At 44.4% G+C, this 18,647-nt stretch overlaps 2 protein-coding genes and 1 non-coding gene across 4 annotated transcripts; all 3 read right to left on the bottom strand.

The window, feature by feature from the left end:
- Positions 1-364: 364 nt before the first annotated feature.
- PSF2 lies at positions 365-5,852 on the bottom strand. 2 transcript variants are annotated; one of them, XM_048692853.2, is made up of 8 exons: positions 5,537-5,852; positions 5,346-5,420; positions 4,761-4,875; positions 4,365-4,464; positions 4,225-4,255; positions 4,043-4,135; positions 933-1,085; positions 365-638 (listed from the first exon to the last, which is right to left on the bottom strand). In XM_048692853.2, exons 1-8 carry the CDS (start codon positions 5,582-5,584, stop codon positions 618-620), a joined length of 636 nt encoding a protein of 211 aa, XP_048548810.2. In that variant the 5' UTR covers positions 5,585-5,852; the 3' UTR covers positions 365-617. The 2 variants fall into 2 exon arrangements, with proteins under 2 accessions (XP_048548810.2, XP_048548818.2); XM_048692861.2 differs by having other exon boundaries at positions 4,365-4,437.
- Positions 5,853-8,532: 2,680 nt separating this feature from the next.
- TRNAM-CAU (transfer RNA methionine (anticodon CAU)) lies at positions 8,533-8,619 on the bottom strand. Its single transcript is given in 2 exon segments — positions 8,533-8,568; positions 8,582-8,619. It is a non-coding gene; the product is annotated as a tRNA-Met (tRNA).
- A 3,186-nt stretch (positions 8,620-11,805) lies between these two features.
- On the bottom strand, positions 11,806-12,540 carry LOC147992536 (uncharacterized). Its single transcript, XM_087539059.1, has one exon. It carries the CDS (start codon positions 12,538-12,540, stop codon positions 11,806-11,808), a length of 735 nt encoding a protein of 244 aa, XP_087395185.1.
- Between the last annotated feature and the right edge of the window lie 6,107 nt (positions 12,541-18,647).

The raw sequence follows: 18,647 nt of genomic DNA, 5'->3' as shown, positions 1-18,647 counted from the left end.
GCATGATTGATTCCCCCCTTGTCGAGCGCGCTTTTTTGTGCCCTATGTGCATTATATGCCTTCAAAAAACCTGACATGTAATGTCACTGCTGCCATGTCAGTACAGCACCATCTACTTCCGGGGCCATCACATTCAGGAACCACTTCAGCCTGTCAACACAGACCGCTCGAAGCGAGTCCAACAGAGTGCCAGCACTGGTCGTTATGACATACTCCCTCTGTCCCTTTAACTGTCAAATACGCTCTTATATTATGGGACGGAGGGAGTATCAATGTACTCACTGGTAAAGCAACAAACAGACCAGTAGGACATCACAGCTAAGCAAGCGGCAGACCACACACTGCGGGAAACTACAACGGCCAATTCTAAAACCTTGTGGTTAAAAGATAAACACACATCCATCACGATCCGATACAGTGGGATAAAATCGACACGCAGAGGGAACTAAAATGGCTTTTCAGCTAATAACATACAGCACATGACAACAGCGCAGCGGGTACCTTTGTTCACTACAATTCCACTCCTATGCAGAAAACTATCCGCAAATACAAGTGATGCGCACATGGATGTCCCGCTCACTACCTGCGCCTCAGCTGTTCCGGCACGAGTATGCTCGTTACCTGCGCCTTAGGTCTCTCTGCACAAGCAAAAGGGAAGGGGGAATTTGTTAGGTGCAACTTTTGATGACAAACCATACTGTTAGGAGTTCACGGATTTAAGCAAAGATTTTATTAGGCATGTTATCAGAAGCATGAAAATACGGAGTACATGTTCTTGTGTCTAGTTGAAACATCTAAACTTGTTATCCATGTTAACTAGATTTGTGGTAGGCAATTGTTCCGTGAGCAACATGCACCTTGGAGAGAATCTGCTAAAGAAAGCTACTTCCTAGAGGACAGTAGAAATCATGACTGCGGAAGAGAGGACTTACTCTTGGACCGCGATCTGTGACTGGTGTTGATCTGCTCCCTGTGTTGTCTGCCTGCTGAATCATCTGTGGGCTATCATGCTTGTAGAACGCCTGCAAAGTTCTCACCATAAATGGACGCACGATATTCACCTCCATTGCAGAGAGATTTTTGAGCTGTCAAAATGCAGAAAAAAGGAAACACAAGGCAGTAAGCAAAAGATCAGCTTGTTAACTTATAAAACATAGTCAGCCCAAAACTAGGCTCAGATTGCTGTACCACAAGTAATAAAAAATGTGCAGTAATACTGTAACAAACATGTACGTACGCCACAAGTAAAGCAGTATGCCAGGCTCATCAAAGAAGGAGGGAGGCCTGGGTTTCCGGGATCTACACATTTTCAACCTCGCAATGTTGTCCCATCAGAGGTGGCGGCTGCTGGACGCCCCGGATACTCTTTGTGCTCGAGTCCTCAAAGCTCGGTACTACACAAACTGCTCAATCCTGGAGGCAGAGGCGAAGGATGGTATTTCTTACACATGCAGAAGTATTCTCAAAGGCATTGCACTCTTCAAGGAAGGAGTAATTTGGCGAGTGGGTCCAGGGGATAACATTAAGGTGTGGGAGGACCCATGGACACCACGGGGTGACACAGAAAACCAAGGTCTGTCCGAGGCAACGCTGTCATTACTAAGGTAAGCGACTTGGTGGATCTAGTAACGGAAGCATGGGATGATCAGTTGGTTGTCGACCTCTTTTCTGAAGAAGATGCAAAAGATATTATAGCTATTCCAATCCGTGAGGGCATGGAAGATCATATTGCTTGGCACTTTGACCCCAAGGGGAGGTTCTCTGTAAAATCAGCTTATCACCTCGGCGTGCGACTCAGGGATGTGCGGCTAAGCCATGACACTGAATCCTCATTGGTTGCAGGTCGTCGTGCTGACATTTGGAGTTGTTATTGGAACCTATCCATGCCGGATAAGGTACGGATTTTCACTCGGAGGCTCGCTCAGAATAGCTTACCGCTGAGAATTTACATAAATAGGAAGAAGGTTGATCTCGACACAATCTGTCAAATGTGCGGGAGGCTGGATGTAGGGCTGCAAACGAGTCGAGTTCGAGCGAGTTGGAGTTGGCTCAGCTCAACTCATATTAAAATTCGAGCGAGCTTAAACTGAGTGAAGCTCATGATCGAGCTGTAGAACATGACTCGTGCTCAGCTTGTAACGATCTCGAGTTGATCTTGAGCTAGTTTCGAGCTAAATGAGACAGTAAAAATTATAAATTTATGGCAAGTATTCCAAATAGATAAGGACACAACTTTGTACAACCATCTCGTCGTTCTCGGGAGGGATCATCTTGGTCTCTTGAGCCAACTGCAATAAATGGTGGGCTTCGTGGACCAAAAACAAGAAAACGAAGGTGCATATGCTGGGATCTTTTGCTAAAAACAACAGGATATTTAACACATAGTCGACCACATACCAAAATTAGCTCTGCACTTAATTAAGCTTCCATGTTTGTTGGTAAATAAAATGAAGAAAAATCATGGACATCATATATGGTAACAAATTATCTTATTGCCATTTAATAAGTGGCATCATCATTTAACATAATGATATTATGTCGAGCTATCGAGCTAAAATCGAGCGAGCCAATATTGACTCAAGATCGGCTCGTTTCTCGGTCGAGCTACATAAAGTGTTCAAACTCGGCTCGTTTCCTTTCAAATTGATCTCGAATCGAGCCAAAAAAAACCAGTCAATCTCGAGCGGCTCACGAGTCTCGAGCTTTTCTTGCAGCCCTAGCTGGTTGAGGTCGGGGGTCATCTATTTGTAAAATGCAAAAACGTGAAACAGGTTTGGAAGCAGCTGGACTTGGGAGGATGTCCACCTAGAATTGGTGAAATGCCAGGCCCGAATGGAGATGTTTGATCAGCTATGCAGTTTGAACAGCAAGCGGCGTAAGATGCTCTTGTTCTGCTGTGGGAGTGGTGGTCCGCCAGAAATAAAGCAAATGCCGGAGACAAGGTGAGATCAACTGAGTATGTATGCGCTGCAGTCAGGAAGCACACTATGGACTTTGCGAAACCAGCCCCAATGCAGCAGGCCGAAGCTGTCCAGAAGGAGAAAGCTGTGTGGTGCAGGCCGAAGGAGAACTTCATCAAGGTGAACTTTGACGCTGCATTTCATGCTGATTTAGGAGCTGTAGCGTGGGGATGTATCTTCAGAACAGATCAGAGGGAGTTCCTCGCAGCGGCTGCTGGGAAGCTTGATTACCTGTCTAGCCCGTTAAATGCAGACGCAGCGGCGTGCATTAAATCGGTTGAGGCTGGGGAAGAGCTGGGGCTGCACAGAGCTATCTCTGAGTCCGACTCCCTCAATCTACTGAATGCTCTAAAGTCAAGAGAAAATGATTCCGTGTCAATCAGAGTCCTACTGAGGGACTCACAGTTTATGTTGAGCTCGTTTTGACAGCTTCGAATTTCATTTCTGTAAGCGTGAATGTAATAAAGAAGGGGAGCCTTGGCGCAGTGGTAAAAGCTGCTGCCTTGTGACCATGAGGTCACGGGTTCAAGTCCTGGAAACAGCCTCTTACAGAAATGTAGGGAAAGGCTGCGTACAATAGACCCAAAGTGGTCGGACCCTTCCCTGGACCCTGCGCAAGCAGGAGCTACATGCACCGGGCTGCCCTTTTTTTAAGCGTGAATGTAATAAAGATGCCCATGAAAAAGTGCGGTAACCGCATATGGCTTTAGGGTAGCGGTAGCCACTTCTATGTGGCATAAGCAGGCCCCAGACTTTGTATCGTCTTTGGTCACCAGCGATCTTGCTGTGCGGGTTTAAGTATGGAATGAAATGTTCCAGTTTAAAAAAAAACCCTCATAATTTTGTAACCCATAATCATATTATCAACATTTGAATATTCATAACCCCCAGATGAAAAAATTTGTGAGTTCCATGAGAAACGAGAAGGTTAACCTATAGATACGCATATAAGATCACTTCAAGAAAAACACCAGAACTGTTAATGTAATGGAGAAAAAAGGCGACATATTACACATCTCCATGGTAACTTTAACAGCAGAATTTTAGGAGCCAGTGGCTGGACGTGGAGTTCAAAAAGATACCTTCACAGCATGAGTACGGCCAGATATTGTCTCTAATCCAGTCTCGACCTTATGGAACCTGACATCTCTGATATCCTCGATCAAAGATCTCACCTGTATCAAAACTACAAGTAAGAATCTTTTAAGAAAATCATAGCAAACTAGACAGTACAAATTTTCCTTCAGAATTCTTTATAACTCACCAAGTAAGCATCTGTGATGTCATCACGAGCACTGTACAAAAAAAGAAGAGACTTAGGCTACATATGCTGTTTCTTTAACGGAATTATATAGGTTCTTACTACAGAATAAAAGCAGTCAGAGAGTTGCAAGGTCTGCTTACTGATCAAACAGAAGCTTAGATATTTCGATATAGTGGAATGGTAATGGCTGAAATTCTCTAGGTGACTCCCTTTCTGCATCCAACACCTGTGTTAAGCGCTCTAGCAACAAAGATAACAAACACTTAAGGGGCGAAATAGGCAGTTAAGTATGTATCAAATATAGGCAGTGTCAGTTTCACCAGATGGTGCAACTGAAGGACAAATGGACAAGCACACAAAAATTCAGAAAAAGTGCACGCTGGTCGCATGCATCACTCAGTAAGTTAGAGGTACAGAGCTCCCCTGTATGACTTGTCATATATGCACCGGCATGTAGCAAATATAATCCTATAAGCTACGATACAGGTTTGACAGGAGATGAAGCTACTAAAACAAGCAAGCGAGCGAGCACTCACCAACAGTCATCCACTCGGGTGCACGTATGGTGCACTTGCCACGCCTCTTGAGCGCCACAGCGAGCCACAGAGGGACCTTGCTTGGAATTTGGGGGAAGAAGGGTCCGAAATCCCCCTACATGGTGAAGGTGAGTACAATGTTAGACAAGACTGGCCAGATGTGTAGCACCACTTGACACTTTGTCTATTGCTTGGTCTGTTGCAAAAAAAAAATGGTTGCCTACAGATCCTTTAAATCTCCATTCAAAAATTGTTCCCAAAATTTTAGCCAACGCAGAGTGGAGGATTCCTTAACCAATGTTTGGCAGGGCAGCCATCGGCAGAAACCAAAGATACCCTAGACATGACTGACCTCTAAAATTGGCCCAACCCTCAGGAATTCCCACATAATGATACTATACAGCAACCAACAGTCAGCAAAACATCGAATGTACCGGTCACTAGACAGCAAATGATGCATAAAGTACCTAGACAAGTACTACAAATGGCCGGAGAAAATCTGAAGAAATGGAGGTGCAGTGAACATGACTAGTGGACTAGGAGAACACTGATAAGTAAAATTCGAAATTCGTTGAGAGCACGCACGCAGATCATGTTCAGGGCCTCCATCCGGATGTTGGGGATGATCTCGACGATCTCATCCTCGGCCACGAACTCCACCTGCACCAAACCAACCAACCAGCCGCCATCACAAAGGGAGCCAGCAGCGGGGGAACAAGCCCTCCTAGGGTCGACAAGGATGCATACAGATGCGGGTGGGCGCAGGGGTCGATTACCTCGGACGGCGAGAAGAGGGAGAGATGCGGGTCGGACTGCCCCGCCATGGCGATTTGGGGGCGGATCTAGATGGTGCGCCGGGTGCCTCGAAGCCCGATGGCCGAAGACCGGGACGGAGTGGAGACGGCGGGAACGCGACGCGCCGGCGAGGAAGAACCGGAATGGCGGCGGCGGCGGCGCCGCACGTGAGAGGTGGGAGTGGAGGTGGGAGTGGGAGTGGGATTGGGATTGGGATTGGGGCGCCGGCGGTGGGAAACGCTGTCGCTAGGGCGGCACCGCGGGAGCTCCAATTTTTCCTCAAAAAAAAAAACTTTTCCTTTTCAGCTAAAATATAAATAGGATTATGAGTTCTTATTTGTCTTTTAAGAAAACTTCAGAGCGCGTTTCATTTTAAAAATATCTTATTTTTACACTATATTTTTTCAATCTGATCTCTATCACTTTATATAAAAATGTAAATGTGTGCATAGTGAGTTGCGTCAACTGCTCATTCTGACAGTGGTAGTGGTTGTTCGGTGGTCTAAAGACCTCGATGTAATTTTTTTTATTATATTTGACTTGTTTTGTATTTTTAATGAATTTCTATAATAGACAGAAGATTTGTAAAAACAAAGTACAACACCCTAATATCTTGTGTTTATCTTTCTTTTTCTTCAGATGAGTTTTTTTCTTTTAAACTGTCACTAGAGGATAGGCTCCTTGTTATAGTATTTTTTCGATAAAGGATAGGTTTTATTGATTCATAATGTCACCTCAAGAGAATATAAGCACCATCGATCCAACCTCTTTATAATTAGAAAGCACCTAACTAACACTTAATGCACGCGCACACACAGAAAAACAAAAATGCGACGTGTGAATGTCCTGTTGAAGTAAACTCTAGCAGGTATAAATAACCATTAACATCAACCACCACAAAAGTTTGGGGAGCACGCACCTTCCCGATCATTCTCCGCCACACAATTGCTTCGCGGTCCGTAAAGTCATTGAATTCCGTAAAAGGGCATATCAAGTTTTAAGTTTTAGCTTCTGAAAGATAGTGATCTTGTTCATTCGTGTCAAGTTTCAGCATTCGAAACTTGATGAAGTTTTGTAAACTTGTCAAAACGTATTTAAAAATGGTATTATTTCAAAGCCATCGTCACAAGGAACATGAAATAAAACATAACTTGGGCTTTTTGTTCAAAAGATATAAAAGGTTCAAATTAAAAAGCAAAAAAATGGGGTTGGCTCCCTCGCACCTGTGTGCCACAAATCGCCTTCCTCAACCAGCACCGGTGACAACACCCGGACTATGAAAAAATTGCTTCAATAACGACACTTCCAATAAAAGAATGTCGTGCAACGGTCAGCGTCTCCAGGTATAACACGATCTTGGGTTTTTACTCTGAAGAAGTCCAAGCAAAAACCTCATGACCACCGCCATCATACACATAGTTGAGCAACCATGTGCCACACCTGCACCTGCACCAATGCCGCACACCTTGCGCCGTCGCGAGCGTGTCATGCTCGTCATCGCTTCCCCAGAACTCAGGAGACAAAACCCACCACGACAAAATCAATACTCCAAAAATGCTATTTACTAAAGCATTTTGGAGGGTTGTTTCTTTTTCATGACTTCCACAACTGTTATTTCGGGATGAAAATTTGCAAGCACCGAGAACATTGTCAAATTTTGCACCAGAAACATTTCAGACTTTTTTATTTTGTTTTATTTTTCAGAATTTACTGTTCATCCCAAGCTCAAATGAGTTTGGAAGTAGAAGGGTACTTCCGGACCATAGTGAAATACTTTGCTAATTTAGCTTGCAGCGTGCCCCGGCTTTCAAAGATCGCTAGCTCCACCACCGCACATAGACATATATAGGTAGAGTAAACCTATGCCACTCCAATCCCACAAGGTCGATTGGCATTACTTGCTTGACGCTTCTTCTATGTAGAAGGTGCTCCTGCTGCCCTGACGAAGATGTCATTCTTGTTGCCGCCGACTACCTCCACGAGCCCCAAGTCCCTCTGATCGAGTCCAACTCCAAAACGGTAACCCCAAGAGGAAACACGATATCGAGCAAATCCAATGGTGCCGCCATCGTCTGATCCATGATACCGAATCTAGGGTTTTTCCCATAGCATGTTGAGAAAGGGGAGGAAGCACTGAAACATCGATGCATCCAACAAAGGGAATGACGTCGGCACACCAGTGATCGTGCATGCCGGCGACCACGCCACTCGCAACCGTGAGGAGCCTGACAGTGCCATGCCAGTCCCACATCTCCGGTAGGTGACCCGCCTTCGCGCTGCTCGTGCTTCTAGTGAGATGGTGCGCAGGCTTTGCATGTGACGCCATTCGAAAAATGGCATGAATAGCCCACAGATGATTCATCAGTCAGGCAGATAATACATGGAGCAGATCGACACCAGTCACAGACCGCGGTCCAAGAGTAAGGCCTCTCTTTTGTAGACATGGTTTCCACTGTCTTCAAGGAAGTATTTTTTGCTTTCCTTATCAGATACGGGCAATGATTGTATTTTAACGGCGAGCGGTTTGCTAGTTTTATTGGTATGACGTTGTCGGACTCGCTGTCAGTCGTCTGTGTTTACAGACAGAATGTAAAACAGAGTTCAGCTACAGGGGGAACAGCCACAGCAAACAAACGCCAAGGAAAGAAAGGCTCAACCTCAACGTAATCTCTAGCAGAACAGGAGAACCGATGTACACCAGGATTGCCGGTGGAACATGGGTGACGAGCCCGGAGCATCCCGGCGCGGCCAGCGACTGAGCGCTTCCAGAACAGCAGGGCTACTGCACAAGGGAAGGGAGGGGCAGATCCAAGTGTAGGTAGGATGACGAGACGGTGCAGGAAGCTCAGCAGATACATGTATATTGCCGAACCTTACCAGTCTCAGGCATCAGCAGAACGGAGAAAAAACACTAGTCGGTGGAATAATAATTCAGGAATGGCTGAATGCTGACGGAAAAAAAGAAAAAGAAAAATGTTGGGGTGAGAGAGGCTCGAACTCTCGACCTCAGGATCACTCAGTTTAGCTATGAGACCTACGCGCTAGCCAACTGCGCCACCACCCCTTAACGACTTAAATTCGAAGCACCGCTTTCTATTCCTTGGCCACATTCTAATTTTCCATTTCCCTTCTAGTTTAACAAATCGAAATTTGATCAACTACAACTTTTTTTTACTGAACTCGAGAGTTTACAAATTCTAACTGAACGATAATTTTTCTATTTTCGGGTTCGGTAAATTTTAATGTGACACTACGCATTGAAGTTTCTTAAAAAAAAACTCATATTCTATTACAGAAGTTCACTGGAAGTACGACACATTTCAATCACTTTTTTTTGCGAGTAAATCGGGAGCTCTTTATTCAACATCGACAGCACTAGCAGAATCTGCTAGGAGGCTGGTTACAAGAAAACTAGGAGTAGATTGAAGCCAACACTCCGTAACATCTAATGTGCTCGCTTGCTTTGCACAGAGATGAGCGGAGACGTTGCCTGCCCTACCAACATGTTGAACTACAAAGGACTTAAAAGAAGGAACATGCTCCCCAATTTCTAAAAAGATAGGCGCCACCACCGCACGGGATGTTTGGCGCGAATTCCAGAGATTCACAATCTCCAAATTGTCAGACTCAAGAACCACTTCTGCATAGCCTCTCAGACGAGCGAAGATGACTCCGTCACGAATGGCAAGAGCTTCAGCTATCAGCTGATCCGTGATCCCAGGGTAGGGTTTGCACCATGCCGCAAGAAAGGAAGACCGAGATCGAGCAACTCCCCCTGTCCCTCCCCTTCTTGCATCCATTGCAATACTTCCATCAGTATTTATTTTGATCCAGCCCAACTCTGGTGGGCGCCAACCATGGCCCGGCAAAGTACGGGCATGCTCACGAGGCAGCTACAGAACTGCTAGGGTTTCCCGCACCTTTCTCATGGATTGGCTAGGATTGAACGCAGCTTTGTCGTGGGTGATATTGTTCCGAGAGGTCCAAATCGTCCACATAACAGTCACTAGAGTCGCTCTTTCAGACTGAAAATATATCGTCACATAGGATATCCCTTGACCAGGTTAGCGGGTGCAGGATCGGCCTTTTAACATTTAGCCACTCTGGTGTTGCATCCCAAAACTGCCTCGCGCGAGGGCACTCCAGTAGTGCATGCATCATATCTTCGTCAGACTGAAGACACAATTTGCATGTGCTTACCGTCGCAATATGGCGGTATTTCAGAGTGGCTTCGACGGGGAGAATGCCTTGCAACACCCGCCACCAGAAGACTCTCACTCTGGGAATGACTTTGAGCTTCCACAAACTAGACCACATCTGTTTATCTGTCATTGAAGATTCGGTAGTCGTCCCTTCCTCTAGAGCAATATGCTCGTTGCGAGTCATTAGAGCACGATACGCTGATTTTACAGTGTAGCAACCCGATCGTTCAAAAGCCCATGCCAACGAATCATCACCCCCTCCCTGCCTCAATGGAATGTTGAGAATAGCATCGGCATCTGGGGGTATGAAGTTCTCGCGCACCACATCCACCAGCCACGACCCATTGCTGGGGTCAATGAGGTCCGCCACAAAATTCACCTGAGCAGTACCAATTCTGCAGACCGTTGACATAGATATAGTGCCCGGAATCCACTTGTCGTTCCATATAGAAATTGTAGTGCCGTCTCCTATACGCTTAAGGAGACCAATCTGCAATGCGTCCCTCCCAGCGATGATAGCGCGCCAAGTTGAAGAGGAGAACCGAGGAGCTGTGGCTTGCATAAAATCACATGTAGGGTAATATCTTCCTTTGATAACTCGAGCACACAGGGAATCAGGATTTGTCATCAATCGCCATCCGTGTTTCCCGAGTAGAGCCGTGTTAAACAGCTCGAGGTCCCGGAATCCCATCCCTCCTTTCGCCTTTGGCTTGGTTAAAGCGTCCCATGCTTTCCGGTGTAATGATCTGCGATCAAGGGAACTACTCCACCAATATTTAGCCGAGTAAGAGACAAGACTCTTACATACCTTCTTGGTTAGCTTAAAGCAACTCATACTGAACATGGGAATGGCATGGGCAATCGCCTTAATCCGTACTTCCCGTCCAGCACAGAAAATCAGACGTTCTGATCCGCCTTGGAGTTTGTTTCGAATCCTCTCCCCAATATGATCGAACGTCCCATTTGTGATCCTACCCACAGCGGTGGGTAGACCCAGATAGCGCTCGCTAAAAGCTTCCACTGAAATATTCAGTGTTTGCTTTAGCAGCAACTTAGTCGGAGCCGGAGTGTTTGGACTAAAATAAATAGAGCTTTTTTCCTTGTTAACCGCTTGGCCCGAACCTTCCTCATATATTCTCAAAATCTCATTTAGTCTGTGAGCACTCTGCTCCTTTGCTTGCATAAAGATCAAACTGTCGTCCACAAACAAGACATGGTTGATCCATGGTGAGCGGTAGCTTACTCTTATACCTTTATCCACCTCCTGTCCACCGAAACGGTTCAATAATGATGTTAGTCCTTCCGCACAAAGCAAGAAAAAGGTACGGAGACATGGGACACCCCTGTCGTAAACCCCTCGACGGGGTAAAGAACAGAAGGAGCTCGCCATTGACACGGATGGAAAATCTGACAGAGGAGACGCACTTCATGACAAGGCGAACAAACTCCACTCCAAAACCAAGTTTGAGCATGACGGCCTGTAGATAGTGCCATTCAACCCAGTCGTAGGCTTTCATCATGTCTAGCTTGATTGCACAAACTGGATTGCCCCCTTTTTTCCTTCTTCTCATTGCATGCACGCTCTCATGTGCAATGAGGATATTATCGGTTATCAGCCGGCCGGGGACGAAGGCACTCTGTTCTGCACCCACAATCTCATCCAAACACTCACGAACTCGGTTAGCGATTGCTTTGGCAGCAATCTTATACAAAACCGGGCAGAGTGATATAGGGCGATATTGGGTAATTCTCTATGGGAAACGTACCTTCGGGATAAGAGTTATAGACGTGTCATTCAAGCCCGTTGGCACTTCTCCCCCATTTAGGAAATCAAGCACTGCTGGAACAGTATCATCCTTGAGCAGTTTCCAGTGGCGCTGATAAAAACCCGTTGTGAATCCGTCCACCCCTGGGGCCTTTGATGGGGCCATCTGAAAGAGAGCTCTATGAACATCCTCTTCTGTGTATGGTTTTTCAAGATCAGTATTCATCAAAGGTGTCACCCGGGGAGTTATAACATCCAAAAGCTCTTGCATCTGATTGAAGCTTCACGAAGTGTAGGGCTGCTCGTAGAAGCTCTGAACCTCATCGCGATCTTCTTCCAGAGTATCACAAATTGTTCCATCAGCGCGGACGAGCTTCTCTATCTTGTTCACCCGTTTACGCTGAGCTGCCTGAGCATGGAAATAACCCGTGTTCTGATCTCCTTCCCGTAACCATGGGACTCTCGATCTCTGTCGTAGCCAAATTTCTTCTTGATGCAGTGCAAGTTTCAGCTTCTTCGCAACTGCTTTCTCCTCATCTGTTGCCCCCCTTCTTGAAGCTTGACCACGCAGTCTAGTTAGCTTCTCGCGTAGCTTTTTGATCTTGCGTGACAAACACCCAAACTCTCTCGCCCCCCATGCAACAAGTGTACCTTGCAACGAGCTTAGGGCCTGAGCTATACCCTGCAAACCTGCTTGACCTGCACCTTTCTGCCATGAATCCAGGACCAGCTTGTCATAGTCTACATGCGTTTGCCACATGTCTTCATATCTGAAGGGTTTATGGCCTCTAGGTGTAGTCGACGTGAGGTTCTCTCGCAAGTCCGCAAGAACAAAACAATGATCGGATTCTTTTGTGACAATGTGTCTAATCCTTACATTTGAGAACATCTGCATGAATGCAACATTTTCAAAAGCTCTATCAAGCCGGGCTCTCACATTTGACCGGCCCGGCTGCATATTGTCCCATGTATATTCCGTTCCTGACCATCCTAGGTCAGAGAGCGCACACTCATCCATCGTTTCCCTAAACGCCCGCATTTGCCGTTCTGGTCGGGGGGTTCTGGAAAAGTGTTCTGAGCCGACAAGGGTCTCGTTAAAATCTCCAATGCACATCCAAGCTTCATGTTGGATTGCAAAAAGCATTCTCAGAAATCTCCAGCTGTGGCATCGATCCTCCACTTTCGGAGCTCCGTAGAAACCAGTCACCCGCCACTGCTTAGTGGCATCGTACTTTTTCCGCACCATTATATCAATATGGCCGGCACTATAGTTTTTCAGTTCCACGTCCAGACTTGAGGTCCAGAACATACCAATACCACCGCTCAGTCCCCTACTGCTTACCGCGAAGCAGCCCGAGAAACCAAGCAAGTTCTGTAGGCTTTCAACTCGTGTCGCTGAAATCCTCGTCTCCATACACTAGTAGAAAAAGGGTCAAACGTGAAGCACATTAGTGCCGGTTTGAATTAGAGCCGGCACTAATGTGTACATTAGTGCCGGTTCGTGGCGGCGATCAATAATACCGGTTCGTGGCGAACCTTTAGTACCGGTTCATGCCACGAACCGGTACTAAAGAGGCTGCATCAGCCTGCGGTCAGGCTATGGCCCCACCATCACCATTTAGTGCCGGTTCTTACCACGAACCGGTACTAATGAGTTTATGGCAAGCTGTTTTTAGTCCCACCTCGCCAAGAGAGAGGCAGTATGAGCGGTTTATAAGCCGTGAGTGCACAGACAATGATGAAGAGTTGCAATGCTCACCTACATGTTGATTAGCTTCAAGCCTTGCGGAATAGCATAGATTGCACTGAGCTATGTGCAGTGCAGTCTACACTATTCCGAATGGCTTGAAGCAAATTAACCAGCATTGCACCTTTTTTTTTATTTTTAATAACTTATTTAAACTCCGGACTTCTTTTGCATTCAGTATGCAGCATTTAAAGCGACGTTATCAATTTCCAACATGTTCTGACATCATTTGTTGTTTTTCGGTCATTTACCTAATTGTTTAGAGAGCTAAATAACCATGAAATTGAAAATCACTACAAAATGAATCCTGAAAATGTTGAAACTTGGCATGGTATCATCATATCACTCGCATAGCATGCGCGGAAGAGTAGAGAGGGTCACGGCAAAAACTGGACGCACTTCGTGTACAAACTGGACAAACTCTTTCCGAGTATCAGGGTTTCGGAGTCCGGAGTGGGTACTAATGTGCATCCCACCAATCAGGAAGAATCACACGGATCGTGTGTTTCTTTCTAGCTCTTGCGAGTCGTTGGATCAAGGGTGTGTTTCTTCCTAGCTCATGTGAGTCGTTGGATCGAAACTACCACAATCACTTTGTGAGCCAGACGACCATATATATAGCTAGCCCACCTCTCGCCTTCCCTGCATAAGTCTTTCAGTTCATCGACTACATACATTTACCAGTTCATCGACTGCATACATCTACCAGTTCATCGACTAAATACAAATCATTCGGATTCGCCATCGTATGTCCAACCGTGCATTTGATATGCATATATATGCATCACGAGCCACGGTTGGGCTGTATGATGGCGATACCGATTGGTTTGTTCTAGATCCGACATAAAAGGTTTGATACAACTTCTTTTTTGTGACATAAGAGCTATCTCTCCTCCTACCTATTTTAGTTACACAACTACCTATTTATGCCAAATTTTCACTTTTGCTGTTGCTCTTGCATCATAAGCATCCATATTAACTGGACTTACAAGTAATGCAATTTAACCAAACTATCTTGTGATCTTCGCCAAGAGAGAGGCAGTATGAGCGGTTTATAAGCCGTGAGTGCACAGACAATGACGAAGAGTTGCAATGCTCACCTACATGTTGATTAGCTTCAAGCCTTGCGTAATAGCATAGATTGCACTAAGCTATGTGCAGTGCAGTCTACACTATTACGAATGGCTTGAAGCAAATTAACCAGCATTGCACCTCTTTTTTATTTTTAATAACTTATTTAAACTCCGGACTTTTTTTGTGTTCAGTATGCAGCATTTAAAGCGGCGTCATCAATTTCGAACATGTTCTGACATCATTTGTTGTTTTTCGGTCATTTACCTAATTGTTTAGAGAGCTAAATGACCGTGAAATTGAAAATCACTACAAAATGAATCCTAAAAATGTTGAAACTTGGCATGGTATCATCATATCACCCGCATAGCATGCACGAAAGAGTAGAGAGGGTCACGGCAAAAACTGGACGCACTTCATGTACAAATTGGACAAACTCTTTCCGAATATCAGGGTTTCGGACTATACAAAAATAAATAATGCAGAAAATAAAAAAACCATACAAAAAAATTACTCAAAAATAAATAGAAGAAAATAAATAATGCAGAAAAGAAAAAACTATATAAAAACTACTCAAAAATAAATAAAAGAAAATAAGTACTATATAAAAACTACTCAAAAATAAATAAAAGAAAATAAGTAATGCAAAAAAGAAAAAACTATATAGCAAATTTGTTGGCACACTGCCCTGTGGGTCTACCAGACCTAGGGTGTGCAAATGTAGGCCCAAGAGGGCCAGCAGACCCACAGGGCAGCGGGCCCTAATTAATTAGGCCCAGAAGCCTGCTATATAGAGGAGTTCGAAGAGGTAGCCGCGGTTGGGTTTATAAACCAGTGCGGCTGCCCTTCGCCGGGCGAGGTGGGACTAAACTTTCGGGTGGCAGCGCAAGGCCTTTAGTACCGGTTGGTGGCTCCAACCGGTACTAAAGGCCCCCCTTTAGTACCGGTTGGAACCACCAACCGGTACTAAAGGCCTGCTCTTCCCGCCTCTTTGCCTGGCCAAAGTAGGCCTTTAGTACTGGTTGGTGGCTCAAACCGATACTAAAGGCTCACCCTATATATACAGCACTTACGAAATTTCAGTTACATCTCCCCACTTCTTTCGTCAACCTCTCGCGCGCCGCTCCCGTCGTCGCCGCCCGTCGCCCGTCGTCGTCGTCGTCCCCGCCGCCGCCCCGAACGCCGCGCGTCGCCGTCCGTCGTCGTCCCGCGACGCGGTCCCGTCGTCGTCCCGCGCCGCCGTCCGTACGTATCTCGCTCTCTCCTCGCGCGTACCCGGCCGCCGCGCGCCGCCGTCCGTCCTCGCCGCCGCCCCGAACGCCGGCGCCCCCGCCCCCACCCCGTACGCCGGCGCCCCCGCTCGTACGTACGGGGCGGCGCGCATGCACACACACATGCATATACCACACACGCATACACACACATACACAGATACGTACACACATATACGTATACACACACATACACACACATTTTTTTTCTTATTTTCTGTTTTTTAGAAAAGTTAATTAGATGATCGAATATTAGATTAATGTTGAATGTTAGATGAATTAGCTAGATAGAAAAATTGTCGAACTAGAGATTAGAACTAGTTGAATAATTAATATAACTAGTTTATTTTTAGTAAGAAAATTTAGGTATATGATATTTGAACTAGTTGAATAATTAATATAACTAGTTTATTTTTAGTAAGAAAATTTAGGTATATGATATTTGAACTAGTTGAATAATTAATATAACTAGTTTATTTTTAGTAAGAAAATTTAGGTATATGAGATTTGAACTAGTTCAATAATTAATATAACTAGTTTATTTTTAGTAAGAAAATTTAGGTATATGATATTTGAACTAGTTGAATAATTAATATAACTAGTTTATTTTTAGTAAGAAAATTTAGGTATATGAGATTTGAACTAGTTCAATAATTAATGTAACTAGTTTATTTTTAGTAAGAAAATTTAGGTATATGAGATTTGAACTAGTTCAATAATTAATATAACTAGTTTATTTTTAGTAAAAAAAATTTAGGTATATGAGATTTGAACTAGTTCAATAATTAATATAACTAGTTTATTTTTAGTAAGAAAAATTTAGGTATATGAGATTTGAACTAGTTCAATAATTAGTATAACTAGTTTATTTTTAGTAAGAAAAATTTAGGTATCTGAGATTTGAACTAGTTCAATAATTAATATAACTAGTTTATTTTTAGTAAGAAAAATTTAGGTATCTGAGATTTGATGATCTAATTAAAATATTATTTGTTAATGAGTTTTTCTGTTTATTTAATTTTTTATATATTTTGAGTTTATATAAATATTAGATTAATATCGAATGTTAGATGAATTAGATAGAAAAGTTAAATATATAGTAATGTCAATTGAATATATAGTTAGATATATTAATGTCAAATGTTAGATGAATATATATTTGGCTAGATATAGGTGTTTAATGTTTCACCTATATGAACATAGGAAATGTCATCTGACGACGAAAAAGATTTTATTTTGTGCGAACACTGTGAAGACCAGCGCGGCCTGTGCGACCAAAATTTCCTTGTTGATGGTAGGCGCTTCAGCATCAAGCTGGATGAGACATTTGAAGTTGATACAGTAAGTCACTTTGTCAATTATTATTTGAATGCAAAACTTATGCTTCATTTGCTTCAAAACTTATAATTTTAAATTTTCACTATTCTACTATAGCGCATCCCCTGCCATGCAAGATTAGGAGACAGATTCATCTGCATGCTCCAGTATGATGAATCAGGAGAGCTATACATGTTCTATGCTATTCTACCTGAGAGGGAGCAGCAGGATCAGTAGCTACTAGTTCATGCTCTTAATTAGTACTTGTCTCATGTCCGTGTCCTGAACTTCGATCTTGGTGACGATTATGTTAAACTTGATGATATCTTTGCTTCTGTTACAAAGTGAATGTTTCCTCTTTAAGCTAGCCAGCGTTGATGATGATTAGATAGCTAGCGCGGTAATGACTATGATGATTAAATAGTGGTAATTAGACGACTACGATGATTTTTAGCTAGCTAGAGTTTATTTATTTATTAATATGCGATGATGATGATGATGATGATGACGACTACAACTCATTATAACGTAAAACAATCCTAAATTAAATTGATAACACAAATTTAATTGAAAAATACAAAATAAAACAAAAACCCACAACCATTTAGTACCGGTTGGTGTTACCAACCGGTACTAAAGGGCTCCCGGCCCCCGGAGCTGGCTCGTGACACGTGGTTCCCCTTTAGCACCGGTTCGTGCTGAACCGGTACTAAAGGGGGGGGGCTTTAGTGCCGAAACGTTAGTGCCGGTTCCATAACCGGCACTAAAGGCCCTTACAAACCGGTGCTAATGGCCCGTTTTCTACTAGTGATAACAAACAGGAGGTCGGGCCCTTCTTGCTTCACAATATTGCGAAGCTCGCGAACTGCCCCGGGGTTCCCAAGCCCCCGGCAGTTCCAACTCAAGCAACTCATTGATCCAGGCGGGGCTGATTCGCAGCCGCCGCCGAACTATCCGAGCTCTGAGAGTTTGTGGGAGTGGGTTTCTTCTTCTTTGGATTTGGTTCTGTCCCATGGTCTACTCCCTCTCCCCCCAGCTTACTGCCTCCCGCTGTGAAAACCACCATAGCATGGGCGGCCACATCCTGTTGCACCTGCTCTACTATCATAGTGCCATCGATCCCATACTTGAGCCGGCATGACCTTGTTGATGACAATCCGGGAAGTCTTTGTGTGCATGTGCCTCTAAAGACCAGCAACGCACTAGAGCTGTAGTCGTCGCCGTGCCTGGGCACCGCCCATGCAAGGACTTAAAAATCCTAACCTAAACTACTAGCCGGAGTCGAGGAACAAGCCACCGGAGCGGCATGAAGAGGGGAGCCGAACCCATGGGCTGGCCATTGGAGCTTGGAGGGTAGGAGATCTTTTCTATATGCGCCTACATTACACATTTAAATTTTCTAACTTAGTCACAAAGGAATGCTACCAACTATGATGAACTGCATCTTCCTACCTTGTACCGTTAGATCGAAGATTACAACTTCAACTTAATGGGTACCAATATTGTGTTTGGTTGGACGAATGAGAATGGGATGTGGTTGAATGAATGAGATTGGTATGGACCATGATTAATTAACAAACACATACCTTTTAACTTCACTTGTAAGGAAACATTAACATTTAACAAAGTGACATTTTCCATGAAAATGACTCCATCAACAAAAACATGTCAATTACCTCAACAAAAACATGGTTTTTCTAGGGATATCTTCAGACACTA

Source organism: Triticum urartu, chromosome 1A (genome assembly GCF_056163025.1).
Source record: "Triticum urartu cultivar PI428250 chromosome 1A, HENAU_Tu73, whole genome shotgun sequence".
NCBI lineage: Eukaryota > Viridiplantae > Streptophyta > Magnoliopsida > Poales > Poaceae > Triticum > Triticum urartu.
Note: the sequence above shows the minus strand (reverse complement) of the source record. Positions and strands in the feature narration are given on the sequence as shown.

Bases quoted from the DNA above. Each gene is read 5' to 3' on its own strand.
- LOC147992536 (XM_087539059.1), bottom strand. From the start codon at position 12,540: ATGGATGAGTGTGCGCTCTCTGACCTAGGATGGTCAGGAACGGAATAT.
- PSF2 (XM_048692853.2), bottom strand. From the start codon at position 5,584: ATGGCGGGGCAGTCCGACCCGCATCTCTCCCTCTTCTCGCCGTCCGAG. The intron at 4,465-4,760 runs GTGAGTGCTCGC...CTTTGTTGCTAG, and splicing joins ACCCGAGTGGATGACTGTTG to AGCGCTTAACACAGGTGTTG. The intron at 4,256-4,364 runs GTAAGCAGACCT...TTTTTTGTACAG, and splicing joins TCTAAGCTTCTGTTTGATCA to TGCTCGTGATGACATCACAG.